Consider the following 24902-nt stretch of genomic DNA (forward strand, 5'->3'; position numbering starts at 1 on the left):
ATTAAATTGAACTATGCTTAAACTTGAGTAGACTTAGTTCAAATCTAATCTCAACATAAAAGTCTACAAGCTACCAGCCAGTTAAATTGTTGTCCTATGACTAAAAAATAATACCAATGAATACCAAATAATATTTGCATTCAAATATAAGTACAGTTACAGCCATAAATCACTTTTATTGCATCAAAGTTAAGCTAAAAAGCATAAGCATATTCTTAAAATTACATAAATAAATAACAAACAAAGGAAAGATAAGGCCTGTCAAATATTTTTTACAGGGACAGAAGCCACTGCATAGAACAAATGGTCCAATTCATGAATTATTCGTGTAATACCACAAAAGGTCTTCCTAGGATGATTGATGTAATTTCAATAATAGATTAACATATAGAGCCCTCTACACGACATTGCACCAGTGAACAGATAAAATAGGTGGATTTTATTAGTCCATATGAGTGTAAAAACAACTTGAGATATTCTCATTTGGTCCACCAATGGTAAAAATCCTTGCGTCGGTTGATCTTCTTCTGCAGCTGGAGAATGCCATAGAGTAGTGCCTCAGCAGTGGGAGGGCAACCTGGAACATAGATGTCCACAGGGACAATCCTATCACAACCCCTAACAACAGAGTAAGAGTAATGGTAGTATCCACCACCATTTGCACAGCTTCCCATGGAAATGACCCACCTGGGTTCCGGCATTTGGTCATAAACCCTGCAAGCAATCCAACATGAAATTCCAATGAATTTAACCATCTTTAACTACATATATTCACAAGATTGAGAAAATTAATATAGAAATAGCTTGGATCTTTACATGCACTTTGGAGAAGTTTCCTAAGTCGATGGCCCAAAAAAAAAAAATCAACACAAATAAATATTAAGAATCTAAGCCATTATCCTAAAGTAGCAGACTCCAATCTAAAAATATGTTGCCAAGAAGACTGTCATCGCCAGAAAGACAATAGATGAAAAGGCATTAAAGAAAAGTCAGCGCAGGCTACAGACAATTATATAATCAATAAGAAATGTGGATAACACAACAAATGAGTAAATGTACTTGTTTGCACTACTGAAAAAAAAAAAAAAAACTGATACTATATTAAAGATTGATGGAATGCCCAAATAGCAAGCCAGTTTGCACATGGTTTCTCCACAGCCCTCTTTCGAATACCATTTCTCCCCTCTTTCATCATTTTTATAAACAGTTTTTTCCAGAGATCAACATCTGAGCTCTTTCACCAAATCCCAGTTTAGAGTATCAACACCCAAGCAAATCAAATATACCCCAATTTGAACCCTACATGAGCTTGTGCAAACCCAACTTGATTTCTCAAAAATGAAAATGTATCTGCGAGCAGCTTTAGTTTCAAGCATAACTAACTAATATACTCAAAATGATACACCAGCCAACAAAGTTATCTTCAGGGCTGCATAAGGACCAGTTGATCCCATGCATTCTTCCAGTAATTCTGAAACATCTGATCCTCTGACCTTGACAGTACTCAGTTGCTTGCTTATAATAAGTACTACTGCACTAGAGTCATGTTTGTCTACAACTCCACCATAAAAATTAAGCACACAAGGGCCTCACATACAAAATCAAAACAGGTCCAATGAATTAAAACTTATAACCATTACACATAAAAGATATAACGCCTTTTGCAACAAGAACCCAGAATTCATTTTAGAGCTGAAACCCAACTTCCTTTCCTCAATTCAGTAAAAACAAGTTTTAACAGCCACTACACCGCACAATACCACACTACAAATTTCTACTATTATCAATCAGCGTCGGTCCAAACGCAAAAGATATGAGACAACAGAAAGCCTGAGATTTAAAACTCAATTCCTTGATTTTATAGCGACAATATGAATAAATTAAAGCATTTTGTTAGTTAATTTTCAACTGTTCTATAAACCCAAAAAAACGAAATCAGAAAGTTTGACCAAATATTAACAAAAAATCCTAAGAAGATAACGAAAGATTAAACACCTGCGAAGCGCAGGGGCCATCTTGTTGGTGAGAGTGCCAGCGACGATCATACAATCGGACTGGCGAGGGCTGGGCCTGAAAATGACACCGAAACGGTCGAGATCATAACGAGCGGCTCCTGTGTGCATCATCTCGACGGCGCAGCAGGCGAGGCCGAAGGTCATAGGCCAGATAGAACCACGGCGGACATAGTTGATGACATCATCCACTTTAGAGATGACGTATTCTGCAGTCTTGGATAGGGCAGGGGGCGGGGCCGAGGGCGAGTGCAAGGGAGGTGAAGGACGAGAGTATGAAGCGGGTGAAGAGGAAGATGAAAGACAGGGGAGAGTGGTGTGGAGAGAGGCGGCGCGTTGAGAGAGGAGATAAGGGAGGCGCGTGGCGGTGTTTCTGGAGATCATAGCCATGGCGATTCTCTAGAGAAAGGAGAGGAAGGCACTAGCTCTACGTGAATAAGGAGACTGTTGCGAGCAATTTAATGGGAAGTAAGGCGTCATACAAATAATGTTATTGACCAATAAATATGTCCAAACCAAACAAGTTTTAAAAATTTTAAAAAAAAAATTGCATTTAAAAGATGATAATTTATTTTAAAATGCACTATTTTAATTAAGGGAATGGAACATAAAAACTTTTTGAAAAATAGAATATTTAAAAAAATAACCTATAGAGTTTCAATAAAATTATATACACTCAATTTTAAATATTTAAATAAGTATTAAAATATCATAGAGTATTAGTGTGAATAATTCAAGTTTAATTTGAATAAAAAATATCCTAACTTAAGTTCAGTATAAGTTTATTAAATAAAAATTAAAAATAACGCAAGTTTGACTCAAATGAAAAAAAATTCAATACAATTTAACTTAAATTTATAGCTCGAATATGTTATTCAAATTTGTGATTCGAGTTCATAATTTATTAATAAAATAATATCAATTTACCTAATAATGAACAAAACGTCGTTTTGTAAATAAATCTCAAATTCAAACCATAAATCTGAATTATAAATTCGAAATTCAAGCCAAACATGATCCATAAATTCAAATTATAAATTCAAGATAAACCAAATCGAACACCCTCCAACTTGATTCAACTCAGTTTAGAAAACAAACCAATTTTCATATCTGAATTTAATTCAAATTTAAACTAAACAAATTCAAGACGAGTTAAACCAAACCAAACCAACCTCCAAGACCAAAGCCTGTTCAATTCAAATCCAGCCCTTTTATCCACTCCTAATTATCAACCAAGCTGAAGATTCTCAAATACGTGGAGAAAAACATTCAGAATGATTTTCATGATGTGGGATTGCTTGCAAATATCTTTGGAGTTTTACATGGTTGATACAATGTGTGCTTTATTTTAATGCCTTGTTCAAAAGCTAAGCTCCCCATAATCCGTCTAATAATTGGGTCGATGAGAACCCGGCTCGAAGTCAAAAAAGTCAACCAACAAAATGTGTAAGAGGAAAAAAAATGGTTAGAATTTAAATAACAATAATGGCTATAAAATAGAAATGATACAAGATTGACGCCCATGATACCAATGAGAATTGATGCACAATAACAACTCCTTCCCCAAGGACAATTCTTCTATTTTTCCTTACAAAAAGAATATAAATCAGTGGGTATAGCCTTCCTGCAAGTAGAAGTTTTAAACTTTTCTCTCTAATTCATCTCTGGTGTTGAATGATATGATTTAAATTATAATATATTGCCAGAAACCAGAAGTTTGATGTTGTGGGCAACTTACACCACCAGTCCAGGAAGAAAATCAAACAGTTTCACCGAAAGCAACCGCAAAAGTCTTTGCCATCATCATCTCCTCCCGGACCAACCTTACGCATAATACATGTAAAGGCTGTTTGAAGCAGCACAGGCAATTGAGTTTTCAGATGGATGCCAGGCTAAGTGTAACAACTTCATGCTGAAATCATAAGCGTTTCCGTTTGCATCTACTCCAGAGTTATCTGCACCTTTTACTATGACAAAAGAAACAGGCATACACATGTTAAATATGTGTTAAATTGTGCAAACTAACAGAGAACAATAAATCAATTTCCTGGACTCGTAAAACCAGAAAGTTAATCTCATAAGAATGAAGATACTGATTTTATGAGAGGAAAGTGAAATCAAAATTCAAAATGAACAAGGCAACCAAAAAGTAAATCATGTATCGATGCCAGACAGACTCAAAAAGTTCAGTTAGTATTGCCAAATCATAAATTTTCATAACAACTTTGAACTGAAACTTGTAGATAGAACACAATTTTTTGTAAGAATATTAAAGAAAACAGGATTCACCCAACAGATACAGATTTTGTGACTTTGAATTAGACGGCACATAAGAAGTCATATGTGAGCAAACATACCCCTCCTGACAACACCAGAAAGAGAACCCAGAGGTCTAGTTGGCCTTGATGGAGTTTGAATTTGTCTCCTGGATATGCATAACATAAATAAATTACATTGGAATGGAAGCAATAGAGTTAATACAACTACTTACTGACAAGCAAAATGAGCTGTTACATTGTGACAACTAATAAACTAAAGAATATCAAGAACCCCACTTCCACAACCAGACAATAGTTAAAACACAACCAGTAGCCTCCTGTATTTTCTTTGAGCATACCTCATGGGATTTTTGCTGGCTTCCAAAGTTGTTGCTTCTGTGCTGCCTTCAGAACAACCAAACATACGAAACAGATTGCTGGAATCGCATAAAAGAAGATATTACGTACCTGGGTGCAAGCATTATGCTGTACGCATATGATCATAATAAAGACAATTCTATTATTTAGAACAGACCTGTAGGAACCAGTAGCCACTCGAAGTCCATCTCCACTAATACAACACTCAAATTTGTCGAAGATAGAATCATTTTCATATAAATCACAGAGCTGCAGAAGGTCCCAGGAAAAAGAAAACAATTTACAAAATGTAGAATAATCCATAAAAAATGTACATGGTAATTTATGAGGAAGTGATGAAAGAGAACAGAGAGAAGTGAAGTTTAATCTCTCTTTAAAAGTTCAAACATCCAGATAAATTAAGAGAAGGATGGTGATTCTATGACAATAAGATTTGCTCCCCGTTGGTATTCATATTTGTAAGAATACATCTGGATTAAAGAATCCAATGGTTGATTTTGTTTTACTTCAAACCTAGTAAAAGTGATGAGATTGGAAATATGAGGTCAGAAAAGTCTCATTTCTAACTTTTCTTCCCTTCATTTTACTTTTCCTTCTTTTTTTTTTTTTAAATTTATGCATCCAAACAACTCTCCTTTGTGACACTTCTCTACTCAATTCCCTAAATCCAAGCACAATGAAATGCTATCAAAAACCCACAACTAGCTTCTTGAAAGAACATCTCACCTTAGGTCTAAGATATTCATGAACTGGGAAAGTAGCAACAGGACCCGAATCCATAGTTATGTCCCACAACTGTCAACCACATAATTAAAAAAATATTAAAACAACACAACAATGACAACATACAAAGAAATAATATAATAACTAAACAGCCTCAAAACATTTAGGTAATAGTTTTTATGTCATCATCAAAATGCACTATTATTTTTCCAAAGTACTCAGAGTTCCCATTCCCAACCAGAAATACAAGTCTGTTTTTGGCAAAGTAAACACAAAATTACGAAGATACAATAGGATCACCAAAGATTTCACCAAAACAGATACTATAATTGACATTACACATAAACCTTAAGAGTCATGTAGTCACGACTTAGTATATGTTTTCCATCCTTAGCAAACTTAATATCTGAGATTGAGGCTATTATCTCTGTGAAAAAAGATCTTGAACCAGGAGCTTCCTGCTCCTCAAACCTGCATATCAAAAGCTAATTAGAACAATTTTTTTTTTTTAAAGATATTGAAATGAAAGCAAACCAAAGAAGTATCAAAAGCTGTATTGACAATCGCTAAAATAATTGGATTGTGAGCACTAGTGAGAAATAGTCACTTACAATTTGCTATGAGTATCACATAAAGCTGACTGGCGCATATCAATAAGACGAATTGATCCTTTTGAACTACTATATGCTAACATATTACAATGAGTGGGATGAAATTCCGCAGAAGTTATCACCTCTGAGAATATGGATTCAAATTTATTAATATGTTGTAGTAATAAAATTGCATCAATCTATTTTGCCATGCAAATGGCTGAGAGTTGAACCTGTAAGATCCTCCATGTTCGCAGGTTTCACATCTACAATATTAAAACTTTGGTTACTAATCTCCAAGTTCCAGAGATTTATTCGCAGGTCATCGGCTGATATAAAAGTTTCACAATCACTACAAAACCAAAGGCAAAGTAATGATCAATAATTAAAATGAAAAAAAAAATGTAATAGCAAAACAAATAGGTAGAGCCTACATGCACAAAAAGAAAGTGGCTTCACCTGTTATTTGAAATAGAGTTAATATGATAATCATGGGCATGGGTGTATATTCTTCGACATCCAGCCACAAGGCTTGTTTCCTGACTGGTAACCTATATATCAAACTTAGTCTATTAGCATTGCAAACAAGCAATATCATACCAAATTGTCAAATCATTCATTATGTTTGTTCCACAATGAGACAAGAATAACATACTCAATAGAATAATTATTTGTAACATAAATTGATGCCAGAAAGTGATTAGATAGAGTACAACTACCACAGGCAAGTGTAGAGATGAAACACCCGCAGGCGGAAATGAAACACCCGCAGGCGGAAATGAAAAGTCATTGCCTGAAGAACCAAAGGGTCTGTCTCTATATACCCCATTAGCAATACAAGGTTTGGGGACTGTTGACATACTTGAACCTACTACTGGACCATTTGCCACAGCTTTGTCAGGGTATACATTAAAATCACATACTTTCTTGACTTTCTTTTCTTGGACCTGCCCGAAAATAACAGCAGACACATCAATAACATAACAGGCGTAAAGAGTTTTAATTTATATATTAAAAACTGTAAATTGTTTCTACACCTAAAGTACTCCAGTACTCTCTAGTCATTACAATATATATATATATATATATATATATATATAAAAAGAAAAAAAAAAGCTCTTGTGTTAGGATTGTTGAATAAATTATGGGATTCCTATCATGTTGACAAAGATACAGGTTCATTTACTGTAATGTATAAAGTCTAAAAGCTGAGCTCCAAGTTGTTCCATAACATGCACAGAGATTGAAAGCTTGAGAGATACAAAGGTCCATTTCAATGAATTTCCCTACCTTCCACAATTTAATGGTTTTGTCATTAGTGGACAGAAGATACAAGGCACTATTGGCTGACTGGCACCATCTAATTTTGTTGATTTTCTCCTCAATTTCCAAGCTCTTTAAATAGTCAAACTGAATCAGGCAGATTAAAAAAATGCAGGTTAAATTAAAAATATATACACTCCAAAGGCTAGCCAATAACTGAACTCATGAAATCTAACAAGCATTAATAATGCTAACTTAAAAAACCACCTCGGGTTCATGGCTTTGGAACTCTGTTTTATACCGAAACTCAGGATGTCTGCTGATTGAATAATCCATCATCTCTAGATCCTTCCGGTTCCCACCATGCTGAGTTTACAACATAAAATCAGATTCTAAAAACAGTTTGGATGAAAAACAAAACAGCACAAATGACATAAAAAGTCTGCAGTCAACAAACAGCAGACTTACATCCCGTGTGTCAGTTCTTTCAAATAAAACCACTCTGCCCCCACGATCTCCAGTAGCAAGATGGTCACCAGTTCCATCAAACTCAATAGCGGATATGATATCAACTGTAAATATAAAATCCAGTGGCCGGGGAAAAAACAAATGAATGGGAGAAACATGCAGAAAACCAAATTTACAAAAAGTAGTACAGAAATACCTCCAAACTCTCTACCCCAAAAAAAAAAAAAACACACATTCAATCCACCTTAAAATGAAAAAAAAAAAAAAAAGATAGGCTTTATACTCTAACTAGTTGCTCTACCTCTAACAAATTTATGCTCTAACCGGTTGTTCTACTGACATGGTGGATTAACCTCGCATCATTTGATGTCTTATATAGGGCCAATAACTTTATTTTAATGTACCCATGACCATTCTTGTATGGCATAAGAAAATCAAAACATAGCAAAATCCAATCTAACTGATAACTACATTCACAAACTCAAAGGGTTTAATTTTGTCAGTGACCTAATGAAAGATCATTTCCAGTTCCAACGAAGTAAGGTTTTCTGAGTCACAGTGCGTCTAAACATGCATCATTTAATCCTCCACTATGGATGTAAAATTCATCTCTCATCCCTAGTTTGCCAAAACAATTTGGACAGCAAGTATCACAGAACCAATCTTTCAACAAGCTTGTCAAACAATTAAAAAAAATGTAAAAGTAGCTAACAGAACCATAAATAACACTTAATGTCCAATACAGAGAACCCAAGTAGAAGTTATAAAAACAGGACAATTGGGTAGCTAAATGAAAACTAAAAAAACATAAACACTGTTCAACTACTAACTTCAGCTATAATTCTCCCACAATAATAAATGACACTAAAAACGGCTTCAAGCTGATCGACTCACACAATATTTAAGAATGTAGACTCATATTTACCATCACTTTAAAACCCAAAGTATCTATCAAATCCAATCCTCATAAATAGATCTCTCGATACATATCTGAAATAGCGAATCGTCAAAATAGCTAAACAATAATAGAAACAAATACCAGCATAAGAAATCAAATAGCGCGTACCTTCCTGTACTTCCTCTCCTGCAGTCCGTTCCCCAAACACCTGCGAAAATCTCCACTCAAGCGGCTGAGCCAGGCCTTGCGAAACGCCACCGTTGTTCATTTTTTTTTTTTTTACCAAATTGACAAAAACAAAATTACAAAACACAATTCAAAACATCCACAGAATCGATCTGAGACTAGGAAAATCTCATCAGCGATTTGAATCAATCTCCATTGAAGAAAGCCAGCTATCGATTAATCAACCATAACAATATCCAAGCGAAGATAAGCAAGATTTCACACACACTCTCTCCAGTTTCTCTCTCTAGATAATGAGATTTCAATTTCTCCTCCAAGAACCGACGAGATTGTACACAGATACGCTTCGGTGGGTAGAGAGAGCAGACAAGGATTAAACGTCGATTGAGATTTTCTCACACACTTTCTTTCTCTCTCTGCTAATAATTTCTTTTTCCTTTATAGTGTAATGCTACGTAACTTTTGGGCTGATAATTGGCTTTCTCGACTTTTTCTTTAAATTTTATTATATATCTCATTAAGTGTATAAAAAATATATATAAATTTAAATATAAATAATAATATATTATCATATAATTAAATATTATTTTATTTTTAATTTAAAATTATATAATTATATAATAATATATTCTTATTTATATCTAAATTTATATATGTAATTTTATTATTTATTAAAATAATTATTCATTATTTAAGTTTCAAAAAATTAAATTCATACCCATTATTTACTTTAATTATTGATTTTTAATAAAATAAATAGAATTTTTTAATTTTCTCTTACTCTTCCTAATCTCTTTTTTCTACCTTATTCTTTTTTCTATTTCTCCTTTTTTTTTTAATTTTCTTTTTTAGTTAAAAAATATAAGGACAAAGTGTAATTTTGAAAATTATTTAGGATGTTAAAAAAATTTTAAAGAGTTTTTTGGAAAATTAATAAGAGTTTAACAGCAGTTTTTGAAATTTTCAATAATTCCAAAAGTTTAATTACACCCTAAAATCAAACAAAAAAATATTTTTAAATTGATTAAAATTTTAATATTTTAAAAAATCAAATAATAATATTTTAAATTAATAAATATATATTAATAATTTGATATTTATATTATTAATAACAGTAATTTTATAATTTTAATAAAATGATTAAATAATTATTTATTTAAAAACCAAACAAATTTATTAACCTAAAAAAAATTGTTTTAAAACCAAAAGGGGGGCATTTGTTATGTCATCAAACTTTGGGTGAGAAGCACAATTGCCCTAAAAATTATTCTATTTAATTCAAAGTGAAGACATATTTAAATTTGATAAATAAATGGAAAAAATATTAATGTTGAAAAGAAATGTACCTAAAGCCAAAAACGACAAAGAGGTAAAAATGTAAATTTGATAGAGAGAAAGAAGAAGGCGACGCTGCCTCTTATCAGATGAAAAGGACATGAAATGTTTTTGTTTATATCTTCCCTTGCGGTCTGGATGAGATTGAGGCGTAGATTACAATGATCTCTCTCATACGATTACTTTGACTTTACTCCAAATATTGTCAACCTAGAACATGGCTCACTTATTTTTCACCAACAAAATTTTATATTTTTATGATATTTAAATTTTTAAATATTACTTTTTCGATAAATAGATAAATAAATATTATCACTTATCCATAAATGAAAATTTGAGTTTCGATTTAAATCAAAGTATAGTATTTAGATCTATTATTGTATTGATCATCATTACGAGATATACTGTTATATTGACCTATTATATCACATAAATTTTTTGTTGTCATCAATGAAAACATGTGGTAATTATGTAAAAAGTTAATTTTTTCATTGCATTTGATTTTTTTAGAGGTGTCGAGATCATTAATGATGATGATAGTATTGATAAAACAGTGTAATTTGTTAGATAACGTCATTGGGCTCATCAATAACTACAATATTATATTGACTCATTATATCACAGAAATTCCTTGTTGCCATCAATGAGAATGGGTGATAGTTGTGTAAGAAGTTAGTTTTCTCATTACATTTGATCTTTTTAGAGGTGTCGAGGTTATTAATGATGATGATAGTATTGACAAAACAGTGTAATTTGTTAGATAACGTCATTGGACTTGTCAATAACTATATTTGATTGTCAAAGATAATAGATATCGATTGTTTTATTTCAACTATCGAGACTAACTGATTTTTAATGGTAGGTCTAGATGATTATGGGATAATGAAATTATAGCTATTGAAAGTGTTGCCACTCAATTTTTTTTTGACTCCGTCTTTAATGGAGCATCTAAGGAAAAATGGCATGTAAAAGATTGACAATGTGCAAAAATTTTCAACAAAGTGCTTCTTCTAACATCAAATTGTTTATGCAGTTTTCATCAATAACTGAAAATATAGAGCTTTGTATAAAACAAACTATAATAATAACAATCAAAATCACATATATGTTGAAATTACATGTGCAAAAATAAGAAAGTTTATAACATGATTCAATTTATTATTCGGAAGCTATGTCCATGGTTATGTTATTTCTCTCCGAAGAATAATTTCTGCAAAGTTTATATATTAATTACAATAAAGAATTATATATCTAAGATCTTTGATGAGGTGAATGAGTTTTTCTTAAATCCTCTTTGTATGAGTGTCTTCCTCTATCTTGGTGTAGGACATTTATATTTATAAGATGAAGAGATAGAGTTACATTAATTTAAGTATGATTCTAAGTATTCGGTCTTATTTTATTTTTACAGAAAATATGATGGTTATATTAATCGCATGATCCAGTTTTGTTAGAAACAATTAGTTTTTCTTGTAAACACGAGATGTAATAGAGATAATAATCTCATAAACACTAATAAGATATACTGTTAAATAGAGTTTACTTTTTATTATTATTTCTGAGTGGTAAAACTCTATCTGTATTCAAATTTGATATACAAATAAATAACATTTCTTATCACTATTTTTGTAACTTATCGGATAATAACTGGATTAAGTGTCGTATAAGTTCAGTTAAAGGAGAGTTTTATTGTATAACATAAAAAATCAATAATTATATTTTTTTATGAAATAGAAAAAGAAAAAGAATGAAGAGGATATGAACTTGGGTTTAAAAAAGAAAAAATAACTGTACTGGTTAGTTTTTACCGTTTCCTTTTTACCATGATTTAACAAGTACAATTAAATTAAAACTTTTTACCAATTAAGTTTATTAATTCAAAATTCCGGTTCCAAATTCAAAATATTGTCCCGTTACCAAATTGCCCCATGCTTCCCTCTCCTTTTCCATCTCTAAGACATTGGGCGTAACTAGGGTTTCACTCCCATTCAAGCTCAGCATTAAAAAATTCAAAACCCTGCAATCCTTACCCCAATTTCTCCTGATTTTATATTTTCATTTTTAAAACTCTCAAAATGAACCATAACACCGCTTCAAAATCGTCTGATAATTTGCAGTCCATGTTAAAAGAATCAGTCGATCGATTTTTATGCGAATACCAAAAAGGCGTCACCGATTTCTCTAATTTTACTATGATTTTCTCTCGTTTACTTCAAAATTTACCCGATCCCTCACTCGAATATGTTTGGTTTTACTCGGCACTAACTTTCTACACCTCCAAATTCACAGCTATGCCCTCTTCTAAGCACGTTTTAGCCACCAAAGACTTGTTTCAGTTGCTTGTTTCTTGTTCTAGCTCATGTAATGTAGTTAAAAGAGTTGCAATTCTCGGTCCAGTTATTTACGAGTTATTCTATTTAGTGACTGATAAAAAAATTTCGAAGAGGGATGTTGAGAGTTTGTTGGAAGGAATTGTAAGTTACATTAGTATTTGTTGTGGCGCCGAGCCTGAGAAAGATGATGGAATGGAGTGCTTGAACTTGAATTCTTGTTTCCTGGATTTGGTGCATGTGTGGGTTGTTGATCGAGTTGGGGAGAATTGTGAGTTTGGGGACTTGAAGGTCTTTTTACCAATTGTGGGCGATGAAGTTCGTGATGGTGTTGGTGTGGGGTGTAGAGTTGGGTACTTAGCTGGGATTGTGATGTGTGAAGCCTTTTTGTTAAGATTATGCTTGAAGTTTGCAGTGGCAAACTCGAGGGATGAATTGGAGAAAGACTTGCGTAATTGTGCCCTAAATATAATAACTGGGTTTCGAAGTTTTTATTTTTTTGGTGAGTAGATTTTTTGAGCTTTTTTTTTTTTTTTTTCCAACTTCGATTTATTTGCTTTGGGTTAGTTGGAAATCTGAAATTTCTTTAGTCATTGAATTCTGAAGATAGTGAACTTCACTACTTAGAGTACAGATGCTAATTTTACTTTTCATAAACTTGCTAGTATCCCCTAGACATCCAGAGTGAGGAGCTATAAACTTGTATTTATTGGTCACCGTATTACAAATTAATTTTTAAGTAACCTGTAAAAACACATATACGGGATGACTGATACTTGTTGAAGTCATAATTTCTTTTTATGCTAGTTAAATTATTGCCGTTGTTATTATTATTTTTTCATTTGATTGTACTGATGCTCATTTTTACTAAATTATTCTTGGTGCATATCAGATATTCTTCTCAGGGTGCTGATGGAGCCAGTTCTGCCTGTCACCTCCCTGCTGGTTAGTATGCACCTCTTGCTTTTATTTACTTTCTTCAAAGTTAACTATTTATATAAAATGATTAGGTTGAGTTAAATCTTTTAGTTCCCAAGAATAGAAGTAGATACAAAAGGTGACAGTAATGGGCTAAACATATGTATACGGTATGCTGTCATTTTATTTCTCAGCCTTGATTTTAGATAAGCAATATGGTTTAGTATCAGAAGTCATGGAACTTACTTGGTTATAATACTTACCTGACGTGATTATGTTAAGTATACCATTTTTTCATTTTGTTACTCATTATTATAACTTATCCTGTTTTTGCTTAATATTATTCATAAGAAGTCAGGATTCATTTAATATCTCCTTAAGTGTTGAAATAAGCCTCACCCAGTATGTCTTCCTTTGAATTATTACATAATGAAGCAGGTTTTTCTCATCAATTGTATGTTAGCTTTTGATCCGCTGAATATTTTTGAAGACTTTGATTACAGTCAACCCCCTCCTGGTACTTTTAGCTGTTGGTTGCTAAACATTGTGTGCCACCAATTAAACCTTGAAATATGCATTAAACAATAAAATTACCATTTGCCCACTTTAGGATCTTTTGTTGGCACAGGTTTCAGAAGATGAAGCGTTTTTACATCATGTTATGTATGATGTTGTTGTAACTGCGGAGTATTCATTCGTCACTTCTCAACGAGGGATTCAGTTACCTTGCAACAGCCTTAAAATTCTTGCTATGAGATGGTTATTTGTTGTTAACAATGCATTACAGTCTGTGAGGTATGAGAATCTGAAGATTGTGGCTGCTATGCGACCATTGCATCTTAGACCATCTCATCTGATAAATCTCTAATTGGCGACAGGGAAAATGGTGACCAGGCCAAAGTCATTTCTTATATAAATGCATTCTCTGAGTCTTGGCTGCTTGCTCAATTGATCAAGTGGGTTACTAATCAAATTGGTATTGGGGAAAAAACCAGCAGACCAAAATTTTCCACTCCTCTTGATCTTATCAGTGAGTTGCTCTGTTATCTTTAACTTCTGGTCATTTACTGTATTTGGTAGGGTCCCAGAATAACTTTTCGATATTATGTTGGTTATGATAGTCATCACACCGTGTAAACATAAGAGGTGCAATCTGATTATCATCGGTGTGGAGCATGTAAAAAACTTAAAGAAGCATTCATATATCTCATTGTCAGTTTGTTCCTGCTAATTGAATAAAATTAGAGAATATATTAATCAGATAAGTCACCTATTTGTGATTCTTTGCTGATCTTCAAGTATACCCTTGGGCATCAAATAAATTTTTTTTTTTTTTTGCTGTTGTCCAGAGTGGCTGCTAGTTGTTGAAGAGCAAGGGGTAAGAGTATTTGATTTTGACATCACCAAGATTTATGCCAAAGCCATCATTTGCAAGTCGAGAGTAGAGTATGATCTCTCAGTAATTAATCCCAATGACAAAAGTTTGTTCAAAAGCCTCTTCTTGAACAGTGATTGTGAGAGGAGATGGCAACATAAAGATGACACTGACCTGGAGATGATAGATCTTGTGGATACTGAGTTCTCAACAACTGATGGTATAAGGAAACGCAAAGAAGGGAGAAACATTGAAGCTGAAATACCAGTTAAGCTTGTCAAGTATAATTTTCAAGATAATTCTCTGAGTGAGAGGTTTTCTCCTTTGGGTAACGAAAAATGGGTTGAGTAAGGGAAGTGAAGTCGATAATCCAATCTCCAACATGAAGCAATAAAGTCTGACACATTGTTGACTCTAGACTGGCAAACTATTTTTCCGGAGACATCAGAATTCAGACATATCTCCTATTAACAAGGACTAGTTATACTATGGTGAATCTCTACTATTTACTGGTGGAGAACCAGGAGGGAATTTTCATAAGTGCAGCCTTACAGGTTAGGGGTTGTGCTATTCTATTCTCTCTGGTACAATCAGGAGATGCAGACTTCAGAAATCAAGTCCTATGTGGAACATGTATCCTTTGTAGCTTATATTGATCCTGATGAAACTGACAACTAGCCTAACTTCTTTCACTGGTAAGACTTGTATTATTATTATACTCAACACACTGATATTATGAGTACCTTTACTGAGATTGTTGTCATATCAGATGAATGAAAAGGTTATTTTTTAGGTTAGAAAGTCTCTCTTGAGCATCTATTTATCTGTTTCCCAAAATTTCCTAGCTATGAATTAGCAGGAAATTTTCTTACTTCAATTTTCATCTGCCCTGATCAGTGGAGCTTGAGTGATACCATATATCATGCACTCTAGATCAATGTATAATAACTGTGAGCTTTGTAACTTTTAATATATCATGCCCGGCCCGCCCACTGCCATCTCTACTCAAAACCCCTTATGAGGTGCTTAATTTTTGCTCCAGAGAAGAGGTTTGGGCCGCACAAGTCAACAGCCCATCACATCTTGATATTTTAGGGTTTATATGGAAACACACATATATATTTTTTAATAAAACTATATACACTATTAATATGCATAATTTTATATATATAATAATATATTACTATGTGATTAAATATTATTTTATCTCTGATTTAAAATTATTTAATCATATAATGATATGTGAGTATTTATGTATATAATATTATTTTTTTATCAGTTTATTAAATATGTATACAGACATAGCATGGACCATGTCGGGTTGAATCTGGTATGGCCCGCCATACCCATAGATCGGTCCAACTCTTTTGATATATCTCTGTGTGCATGCAATTAAAGGAATGGTTGTCTTATTTTATAATGTCAATATATATATATATATATATATATATATATCGCACATCGCACATTCTTTGACAACTTTGAAAATGGTTGCCAAAAAGGGCCTCTGGGGCTTAGTTAATACTATGGTTTGATGGGTTTTTTTATTGAGATGGCTGTCTAATGGCTTTAACGGAATCATATAATTTATCACCCACTGGAACTCGGAGCATGTTACAGAGATAAATTAATTATGACATGTTTTGGACTTCTAGAAAATAAAATTGTGAAATGAATCATGTTTCATAAATGGGATCTTTCTTGTTGTGTGAACTGAACATTCAGTGGTCACGTTCATGGTTTTTAAACCTGATTCAGGTGTTGCTCCGATGAAGGGACGGGATTGTGTAAACCAATGGTTGAATTGATTGATCAATTGTTAGAATGGTAAATAATTTAGGGGTAATTTTGTGCCTTTTGTTTTGCTCAAAGGTCAATATAAGGACTGAAGTAGTATTTTTTAGGAGAAATATGAAAAGAAGGTGAGAAGTTTAAAAAAAAAAAAAACCCTAGCTGCCAATCTCCTCACTGGAAGTGTGCAGTTGCGTTATCTTGGCCACGAGCTCTCTGACCCTTGAGATATGACGAAAAACTATTTATATTACGACCCAAGTCAGACGGGATTACTCTCGTCTTGATATTGTTCTCATCATTTTTAACTTTTTTTGAACATTGATCTTGTTATTATTAACTCTATCCTATATTTATCTTCTCTTTAATAGTTTTTTATGATATTTATTTTGTTATTTTTAGTTTTTTTTAACGTTAATCTTATCATTTTTAATAACCATGGTTAATTTAATGGTTTACTATTTACCCATAAATCAACATGACTTTTTTAATTGAACTGCAGTTCAAAGCAATCCGACGGTTAAAATCATTGGACTACGATCCAAATTTTAAAACCGGGGTCACAAGTAATATATATTGTTATTTCCAAATTGAATAATTGGCAGCTCAACCAATCCATGCATTCTATTATTTATTTTGCATCCAACAAAGGCAAAACTTTTAAATTAAGAGCCAAATGTCATGCAGCCAGCCTCCCGTGATGCCAATTACTTCGACGTGCAGGTCACGATAACTTTAATTTCACGTTTGCTTATGTGGACATGCCATGTAAGCTACTCAATCCTCTTCAGCTTGCACTTCATACTTTGTTTTCTACGTCATCACATCAACCCATTTAATTATTTATTTTACTAGCAAAAACAGTAATCAAAAGGGGGAAAAAAAAAAAAAAGAAAGCAAAGAAAACTTTGAATCCAGTGAAAAAGAGGATGAGAACAGCAATTGTGGGATTTTTTTAGTATTTTTAACAGGGGTAATTAATTATAACAACTCAATTACGGGGTGTACATGAAAGTGACCAGCTGTTTAAGGATTATACAAATATGATTTGTGTTGAACCTGAACGAAATTTGTTTGATTTAATTCGATTCGAATTTGTTTAATTTAAATTTGAATCGAATTTGAGTTAAAAGATTTAACTCATTTTGAAACCAAACGAAATTTGAGCTAGATAGACAATTTGATTCAGTTTGAATTTTACTCGTAATTTGATTCGAATTATGTTGAGTAATGTTAAACAACGTTATTTTGTCAATAAGTTACGAATTTAAATCATAAATCTAAATCATATATTCGAGTTTTGGATTTAAACAATAAATTTAATTCAAACTCAAATTAAATCGTTTTTATTCGAATCAAACTCAAATTATTTTTAACGTTAACTCGATAAATTTAAACTGAATTCGAATTAAACTATTTTTTATTTGCTCAATGTCAAAATAGGCATGTAAGGGGGAAATGACAGGTTTAGGTAAATTAAGTATAAAAATTGGTTGTTCTAGAATAGATTACTTGCATCACAATCTCATAAACCCGAATGTGAATTGTAAGAAAAAATATGTAGTAATTTTCAAAGGAGTTGGTGGGCGAATGATGAGATCAATTATAATTAATTCATAATTAATAATTTGGAGTTTAAATAATTAGAAGTTAAACAAAAAAATAGAATTAATACAATTTAGATAATAATCAGTTTAAATTTAAAAAATAAAAAATAACTGTTAATATTTTTTAAAATTATTTTAAAATCAAAATCTGAAACCGCCACATTAAAATATTTTTAAATAAATATTTACGGCTGAATTAATGGAAAATGAGCATTTTGTGGGTCAATTTAGTAAATGAAGACACGTTTTACGACAACGACTCCTGAAAGCGGCGGCGATTGAGACACCCCTCCTGGTTGCTGTCTGGTGAATGGTGAGACACTTACCAACCAAGCATGGACCTCACGATGTTTCAACTACAGAATCCTGTGGCTGATTTGCAACTTGGCAGCTTATTTAGCCCTTTTATGTGAAGGGCATCACCGTCTTTTCACTATATTTCGTTTTTTTCTTTTTCCTTTTAAATGACGAGTCAACTAAATTTGCCCACAAAGGTTTAAAATTTAAATTAAATAAATAACATATTTTTACTTCAAATTAAATTGATATATGAAAAACTACTAATATAAAAGTAAAATAAAAAAATTGTCATATACTAATTAAAATAATAAAAAAATATTTTACAGGCTAGCCTCAAATATTTTAAATAAAATATTTAAATTAAAAAATTTAAAATACCATAAATTAATTTTTAAAATCTTTTCAAAAATCTAACTGTGACCCCCACTATTTCAAAAATTATCATATTAACCTCATATCATAGTTTGTAGTAATGACACTATCACTTATAAGGGTCTTGTTTATTTTTTTAAAATTGTAATTAGTATTTTTTAAACTATTAAAGGTATGTTAAAATTATTAAAAAAAATTTAAAACAACTTCGCCAAATTTATGAAACCCTCTAAAATTCCATAGTCACCTCTATGTTTTTTAAAAATACTATTAGGATAGTAATAGTTTATGATATGGCATTAACATTGTTAATTTGTTGTATTTTATTTTATTCTTTAAGGATTATTATTTTTGAAACTATTGAAGACTATATTGAAAATTGGGCCAAAGGAAAATGTCCCACCCAAAGTTTAATGAAAGGACAATTCCCACTGTTAACTTTCAAAAACCCAAATACCCACCCATTTATTGTTATGAACAGGGGTAAAATTATCATTTAACTAAAAATGTTTAAAAAATAAAATACTATCACATTTTTCCCCCACTCAAGGTTTGAAAAATTGCCATTTCCCCCCTAGGGTTTCATTCCTTCTCTAATGATATTCTCCGGTCGACCTTCCATCTATCGACGCTCCCTTTATCCTCCATGACGAAGATGCAATCATGGAAAGGACACGAAGATGACAATTGGAAGCGATGTCATTAAAGATCTGTCGTGCAATGGATCGTCTGGAAGCAACGTCTGACGCTAACAATCTCTGACCAAGATTTAGGGTTTTAAACCAGGAGGAAGAGAGAAGTTGGAAGGGAGAGAGAACACAACCGGAGATGGTGAATTTCACCTTCTTTGGTGATAGTTTCAAAACATTAAGAGAAAAAGTGATTTTTCAAACCTTCATGGGAGGAAATCAGATTCATAAACTTAGGAAAAAATAAATTATTTTTTATTTTTTATGAAATGACAATTTTACTTTTATTCATAACAGTAAATGAGTTGATATTTAGATTTTTTAAATTTAATAGGTGAGAATTTGCCCTTTCATTAAACTTTGGATGGAACATTGTCCTTTGGCCTTGAAAATTTAATAACACCCTTGGCGTTTATCAAATATCCAAAACCCTTAAAATGTTTTTTAATATCCTTAATATTTTCAAAAATTATCAGTTAACCTCCAAATATATAATTATACATCATCAAAATTTTTATATATACTTTTATTAATATAAGAAAGAAGGGGAGGAGACTAAAAGAAGAGAAAAATGAATAGGTTTTTGTATGATTTGTATAGTTAAAAAGTTTATTTTTAATTTTTATTAATTTAGGGTTTAGTTTTTAAAAATAAAATAATTAGAATAAAAAACTTTTTTTAATTAACTAAATTTATAATACTTTCGAAATTCAAATGATAAATACACCAGTAAACTGTAACGTCCGTTACCAAGTAGTTAGTATTACTAACTAGCTAGGCAAACCAGAACTGTTTTTTTTTTTTTTCCCCCTAGACTGGGTTTAAATACTGCCAAACTAAAAACGATGGGAGTTGAAAATTAGGGACAAAATAGTAATTTAAAAAACTGTCGGTCTATCTGACCAGAGTTAAAGAAACCAGAGTCTGAGGTTAGGGTTTCTGAGTACGGACCGCACGTGAGATATATCAGTGGCAAAGAAGCGTCGGTGACTCGGTGAGAGTTAATGACGAGTTGGACAAGTTTAGTGGATTGAGAGAGAGAGGGACAAGTTTTTTGAATTTTTTTTTTTTTTTTTAAATTCTGAAAAGCAGAGAAGGGAGGAAGATTAAGGATATATATATATACACGGATATAGAGTTATATATATTACATCCCTGGAGAACTACACCTTGAAATCATCTTCAAATTGAGAGGGAGAGATAGTAAGAGAAAAATGGCAGATTCTTCTAGCGATTCGGTATCTATTGATATGGAGACTCCTTCTCCGTCTGGAAAGGTACCTACATTTTATGTATATGCTCTCTGATTTCTTCAAACTTGTTTGTTTGCTGAGAAAATGTGTGAAAATTAAATAATTCATAGCATTTGGTAGACTTTTTTTATTTTTAAGTGATTAAGCCGCACTTCTATTATGTTACTTGTTGCTGTTGCTCATCCTTTTTTCTCTTTTGGGACTTCTGTGTTCAGCCTCTTCCTGAGTGGATTAAAATAGAGGCATTCTAACACATGATATGCAGATTACCGGATTCTTTGAATATCTGGGTATTTGGTTAATCATGAAATGTAATGATTCTTTTTTTTTTTTTTTTTATAGCATTAATATTCCTATTTTGGAATCTGATATTTTCCGTTAAGAGCGAATAATAATTTTGTAGTCAATTTCTTGTCCTTCGGGTTAAAGAACATAATGCCAAATCCAATATACATAAACAAGCAAAAGAGTCATCTTTCTTGAAAAGGTTCTTTTGCACATGCTAATTTCTGTTTGTTGCAGTCTTGGAGAATATACTTAGCTTGGTTATGTTTGAAATGTTCCTCTATTTTCATAAATGAATGAGAATCAGTATTCAAAATTCATTAGGTTGGCTGAAGTACATGGTCTGCAATGCTATAAGCCTTGTTTACAGTGTTGATTATTGTCTTTTGTTTTTGAGAAATTAGGCCTTGTTTCCCCATGTTTATACAGTTTCTAATAAATCTCGGTTTGATTTCATAAGTGTTATTTATTTTGAATCTAATGCGTTTTTAAATACTATTCGCAGGAGAACCTTGTAAAAACTTCCCATGGTTTAGTTTCTGTTACTGTGTATGGAGATCAGGACAAGCCAGCTCTCATCACTTATCCAGATTTAGCTCTGAACTGTAAGTATATTTGACTCTGCATTACTTAGACATGATATTTTTCTGTATAAAAGAATGTTGTTTAAGTAACATGATTTTTGGTAAAATTGTTTATTGGTATTTATAGAGAAATAAACTGAACTGTTGAATATTTGTGGGAAACCATTTGTTTTAACCAAAGAAATCTCTGGATCACCAATAATATGCTTGATTAATTGGTTTTTTTTTTTGGTTTCTGTCTCAGCTCTTTTTCTTCTTTTTCATATATAATTATTTCTTTCATCTTGCCTTTTCAAATTTGATATCTATATCGATGTTCTCATTGGGCCATGTATATGGTTTGTATCTTTTTTTCCTTACATTGTTGCTCTGTTATATTATTTTTCCTACTTGTCCTTCCAGTTCCACACTACAGATCTCTAACTTATGTCCTCACATATATCTTGAGCAGATATGTCTTGTTTTCAAGGATTATTCTTTTGTCCAGAAGCATGTTCCTTGCTCCTCCACAACTTTTGCATATATCATATAAGTCCTCCTGGGCATGAGGTCTGTAATTTTCTAGCTTGTCTGCTTATCATGGATCTGCTCATGTTCTATTTGTGCAAAATTGTTCATTATTTGTATGTTGAATGCTATAGTTTTTGTTGTTTCTCACTGTGCATAATTGTTCATTATTTGTATGTTGAATGCTATAGTTTTTGTTGTTTCTCACTCTGCATTTTCTTCAAGAGCTATTGCAGTTGGGAGCTGATGCAATTAGCACTGATGAACCTGTCCTTTCTGTTGATGAATTGGCTGATCAGATTTCTGAGGTTCTCAACTATTTTGGGTAATTATATTATCACATAATATATGTTGCTTTCTTGTTTGCTGATAGGAAATTTTCTTTAGTGTAACCTCTCTTTTGCTCTGGATACTTTTTATGATTTTATTGATGTCTTAATGTTTAGTAAAGCCAAGATGATGTAAATTGAGACGCCTACATATTTAAAAAGCTATAGGTTGCTATTTTTCTGCATGATGATCATTTTCTTTTGGAAAGTAGCCTACTGATGTATTCTCTTCTTCTTCTTCTAGACTTGGTGCAGTGATGTGTTTGGGGGTTACAGCAGGAGCTTACATTCTTACCCTATTTGCTGTAAGTTATCTCCCTTTGTACTGCTCACTTAATCCTTTGTTCTCTTTTATACTTTCTTACAGATATGCACATAGGGTGCATTAGCCATTCTAAGTTTGATCTCTATTCATAACAGATAAAATACAGGCAACGAGTGCGTGGTTTGATACTAGTTTCTCCACTGTGCAAAGTGCCTTCTTGGACAGAGTGGTTCTGTAATAAGGTTTCATATCTGAACTTCTTCATCATTGGTTGGAAATTAATGAATCTTCTTCCCACATCAGCCTTTATATTTTATGCAGGTGATGTTAAACTTACTTTACTTCTATGGCATGTGTGGAGTGGTAAAGGAGTTATTGCTAAAGCGATATTTCAGTAAGGTATTCTCTTGCTTCAGGTTTATCCCCACTTTTACATGCATTTTCGTTTCCAGAATCAGATGGATCGACTGATTTGGAGTCTGACTAATGGTGGCAGGAAGTTCGTGGCAGCGCTCAAATACCTGAATCTGATATAGTTCAGGAATGCAGAAGAGTTAGTCCTCAAGCTTTTTCTTATCTTTTACTTTGATTTGCAATGAGTGTTTATCTGCCAGAAGTAAATAAATTATGGGTTGTTAAGCACTAAGCTCTATTTTAACTTCAAAATTTGTATGTCCCTTTCCGCAGCTGCTGGATGAGAGGCAGTCTACAAATGTGTGGCGGTTTCTTGAAGCAATTAATAGGTAATACCTGCTACCAAGATAGTTTAAACTTAGTAATCGCTCAAAGATAAAACAGTAACAATCATTCAAGCGCTTAAACTTCTTGGTCTGATATGTACAAAATATTGCTATCTGTCAGGAGACCAGACCTTAGTGAAGGGTTGAGGAAACTACAATGCCGCTCTCTAATATTTGTTGGGGAGAACTCTCCATTTCATTCTGAGGCTGTCCACATGACTTCAAAAATAGATAGAAGATATAGTGCCTTAGTTGAGGTATATGTACACAAGTGTATGTCATTTGTGTTATGACACTTATGTCTGCATCATTATATGTAATTGAGCCTTAATTGTTTCATGTTTTGGTATTTTACAGGTTCAGGCCTGTGGATCAATGGTAACAGAGGAGCAGCCTCATGCTATGTTGACACCAATGGAGTATTTTCTCATGGGATACGGATTATACAGCCCGACACTAAGTGTCAGCCCTAGAAGCCCATTGAGTCTGTGTTGCATCTCTCCCGAGCTTCTCTCACCAGAAAGTATGGGCATCAAGTTAAAACCAATAAAAACTCGACTTTCTACATAAATCCAAAAAGAGATGAACTCAAGCAAGGTTCCTTTTGTGGTAAGTTTTTTGAAGGTGTTTATAGCTTTTGATTGGCGGGCGTCGATAAAAAAGGGAATTTATAGGAGCTTTCTAGATAGAGAAAAAGGAGGAAAGATAATAGGAGCATATTAAATAGAAATCAGATATCATTCTTTTATATGAATCCATAAAGAGTGGTAGAGAATGGCCTGAGTCATCTGTAAATCCTCATGAATAATTTACCAGCTACAAGCAAATAAAGATAGTATAAAATATGTGTGGGATGAGTTTGTGATTTTTCAGCTTGTAAAGTATATGCGTTGTCATTGGATTCTGTCAAGTTGATTTATTGCAATTTTAAGCTGGCATGGGATGATGATGAGAGAACAGTTTATGCTTTTGTATTGTTATGAATTTCCAGCAGCTAAAGATTGAATTGACAATATGACATGTAGTATTTTAGCTGGAAAAGGTGGAATTGACTGGTTCTGCGCTTTTTCTATTTGTACGCAAACGGTTTGATGTTAATTTTTTAATGCTAAATAAAGGTAGTTGCTGGAAAAGGGTGATTGCTGACAGACCTTTTCAGGATTAATTTTGAAAAAGATAAGATAAAGACGAACAGGTATGGAGGCTCAGAGTGAAGCTTCGGAAAGGAATAGCGTTGGATTTCAAACGAGTTTATCCGAGTTAAAAAAGGGGTTTGTTTTAAACAAGTTTAAAATAAATTTGGATTAAATAAATTTAAATTTAAATATGAAAGTTTAATATTATCAAATTTGAGTTTGAGAGAGATTTGGTTTGTTAAGTTTGTAAATCTAAAAAAAATTTGTTTTAAATTAATTAAAATAATATTATTTTAAGTAATATATATCA

General features: G+C 32.5%; 4 protein-coding genes across 7 annotated transcripts; 2 read left to right on the forward strand and 2 right to left on the reverse strand.

The window, feature by feature from the left end:
- Positions 1-156: 156 nt before the first annotated feature.
- LOC123200322 (NADH dehydrogenase [ubiquinone] iron-sulfur protein 7, mitochondrial) lies at positions 157-2493 on the reverse strand. Its single transcript, XM_044615469.1, has 2 exons — positions 1996-2493; positions 157-714 (listed from the first exon to the last, which is right to left on the reverse strand). The coding sequence occupies exons 1-2, from the start codon at positions 2400-2402 to the stop codon at positions 480-482; spliced, it is 642 nt and encodes a 213-aa protein (XP_044471404.1). The 5' UTR covers positions 2403-2493; the 3' UTR covers positions 157-479.
- Positions 2494-3459: 966 nt separating this feature from the next.
- Positions 3460-9247, reverse strand: LOC123200323 (serine/threonine protein phosphatase 2A 55 kDa regulatory subunit B beta isoform-like). Of its 4 annotated transcripts, none has more exons than XM_044615474.1 (15): positions 8759-9247; positions 8618-8682; positions 7693-7796; positions 7492-7590; positions 7252-7371; positions 6678-6908; positions 6421-6512; positions 6195-6313; positions 5983-6106; positions 5719-5842; positions 5375-5443; positions 4806-4897; positions 4630-4707; positions 4370-4437; positions 3460-3979 (listed from the first exon to the last, which is right to left on the reverse strand). In XM_044615474.1, the coding sequence occupies exons 4-15, from the start codon at positions 7561-7563 to the stop codon at positions 3837-3839; spliced, it is 1332 nt and encodes a 443-aa protein (XP_044471409.1). In that variant the 5' UTR covers positions 7564-7590; positions 7693-7796; positions 8618-8682; positions 8759-9247; the 3' UTR covers positions 3460-3836. The 4 variants fall into 4 exon arrangements, with proteins under 4 accessions (XP_044471409.1, XP_044471408.1, XP_044471407.1 ...); XM_044615473.1 differs by having other exon boundaries at positions 8587-8682; XM_044615472.1 differs by lacking the exon at positions 8618-8682 and having other exon boundaries at positions 6681-6908.
- Positions 9248-12034: 2787 nt separating this feature from the next.
- On the forward strand, positions 12035-15535 carry LOC123200324. The gene is made up of 5 exons (XM_044615475.1): positions 12035-12943; positions 13334-13386; positions 13988-14154; positions 14238-14389; positions 14709-15535. The coding sequence occupies exons 1-5, from the start codon at positions 12187-12189 to the stop codon at positions 15083-15085; spliced, it is 1506 nt and encodes a 501-aa protein (XP_044471410.1). The 5' UTR covers positions 12035-12186; the 3' UTR covers positions 15086-15535.
- Positions 15536-20502: 4967 nt separating this feature from the next.
- Positions 20503-24415, forward strand: LOC123200726 (protein NDL2). Its single transcript, XM_044616076.1, has 11 exons — positions 20503-20770; positions 21537-21636; positions 22067-22164; positions 22359-22447; positions 22696-22756; positions 22872-22958; positions 23038-23115; positions 23213-23269; positions 23404-23459; positions 23578-23713; positions 23814-24415. Exons 1-11 carry the CDS (start codon positions 20708-20710, stop codon positions 24024-24026), a joined length of 1038 nt encoding a protein of 345 aa, XP_044472011.1. The 5' UTR covers positions 20503-20707; the 3' UTR covers positions 24027-24415.
- The last annotated feature ends 487 nt before the right edge of the window (positions 24416-24902 follow it).

Source organism: Mangifera indica, chromosome 17 (genome assembly GCF_011075055.1).
Source record: "Mangifera indica cultivar Alphonso chromosome 17, CATAS_Mindica_2.1, whole genome shotgun sequence".
In the NCBI taxonomy this organism is placed as follows: Eukaryota; Viridiplantae; Streptophyta; class Magnoliopsida; order Sapindales; family Anacardiaceae; genus Mangifera; species Mangifera indica.

Excerpts from the sequence above, each read along its gene's own strand:
- LOC123200322 (XM_044615469.1), bottom strand. The coding sequence starts at position 2,402 with ATGGCTATGATCTCCAGAAACACCGCCACGCGCCTCCCTTATCTCCTC. Across the intron at positions 715-1,995 it reads ATGGCCCCTGCGCTTCGCAG|GGTTTATGACCAAATGCCGG; the intron begins GTGTTTAATCTT and ends GATTGCTTGCAG.
- LOC123200323 (XM_044615471.1), bottom strand. The coding sequence starts at position 8,858 with ATGAACAACGGTGGCGTTTCGCAAGGCCTGGCTCAGCCGCTTGAGTGG. Across the intron at positions 7,797-8,758 it reads AGGAGAGGAAGTACAGGAAG|TTGATATCATATCCGCTATT; the intron begins GTACGCGCTATT and ends TTATATTTACAG. Across the intron at positions 4,898-5,374 it reads ATGAATATCTTAGACCTAAG|CTCTGTGATTTATATGAAAA; the intron begins GTGAGATGTTCT and ends GACCTTCTGCAG.
- LOC123200324 (XM_044615475.1), top strand. The coding sequence starts at position 12,187 with ATGAACCATAACACCGCTTCAAAATCGTCTGATAATTTGCAGTCCATG. Across the intron at positions 12,944-13,333 it reads TCGAAGTTTTTATTTTTTTG|ATATTCTTCTCAGGGTGCTG; the intron begins GTGAGTAGATTT and ends GGTGCATATCAG. Across the intron at positions 14,155-14,237 it reads AATGCATTACAGTCTGTGAG|GGAAAATGGTGACCAGGCCA; the intron begins GTATGAGAATCT and ends AATTGGCGACAG.
- LOC123200726 (XM_044616076.1), top strand. The coding sequence starts at position 20,708 with ATGGCAGATTCTTCTAGCGATTCGGTATCTATTGATATGGAGACTCCT. Across the intron at positions 22,757-22,871 it reads ACATTCTTACCCTATTTGCT|ATAAAATACAGGCAACGAGT; the intron begins GTAAGTTATCTC and ends TATTCATAACAG. Across the intron at positions 23,460-23,577 it reads TTTCTTGAAGCAATTAATAG|GAGACCAGACCTTAGTGAAG; the intron begins GTAATACCTGCT and ends GCTATCTGTCAG.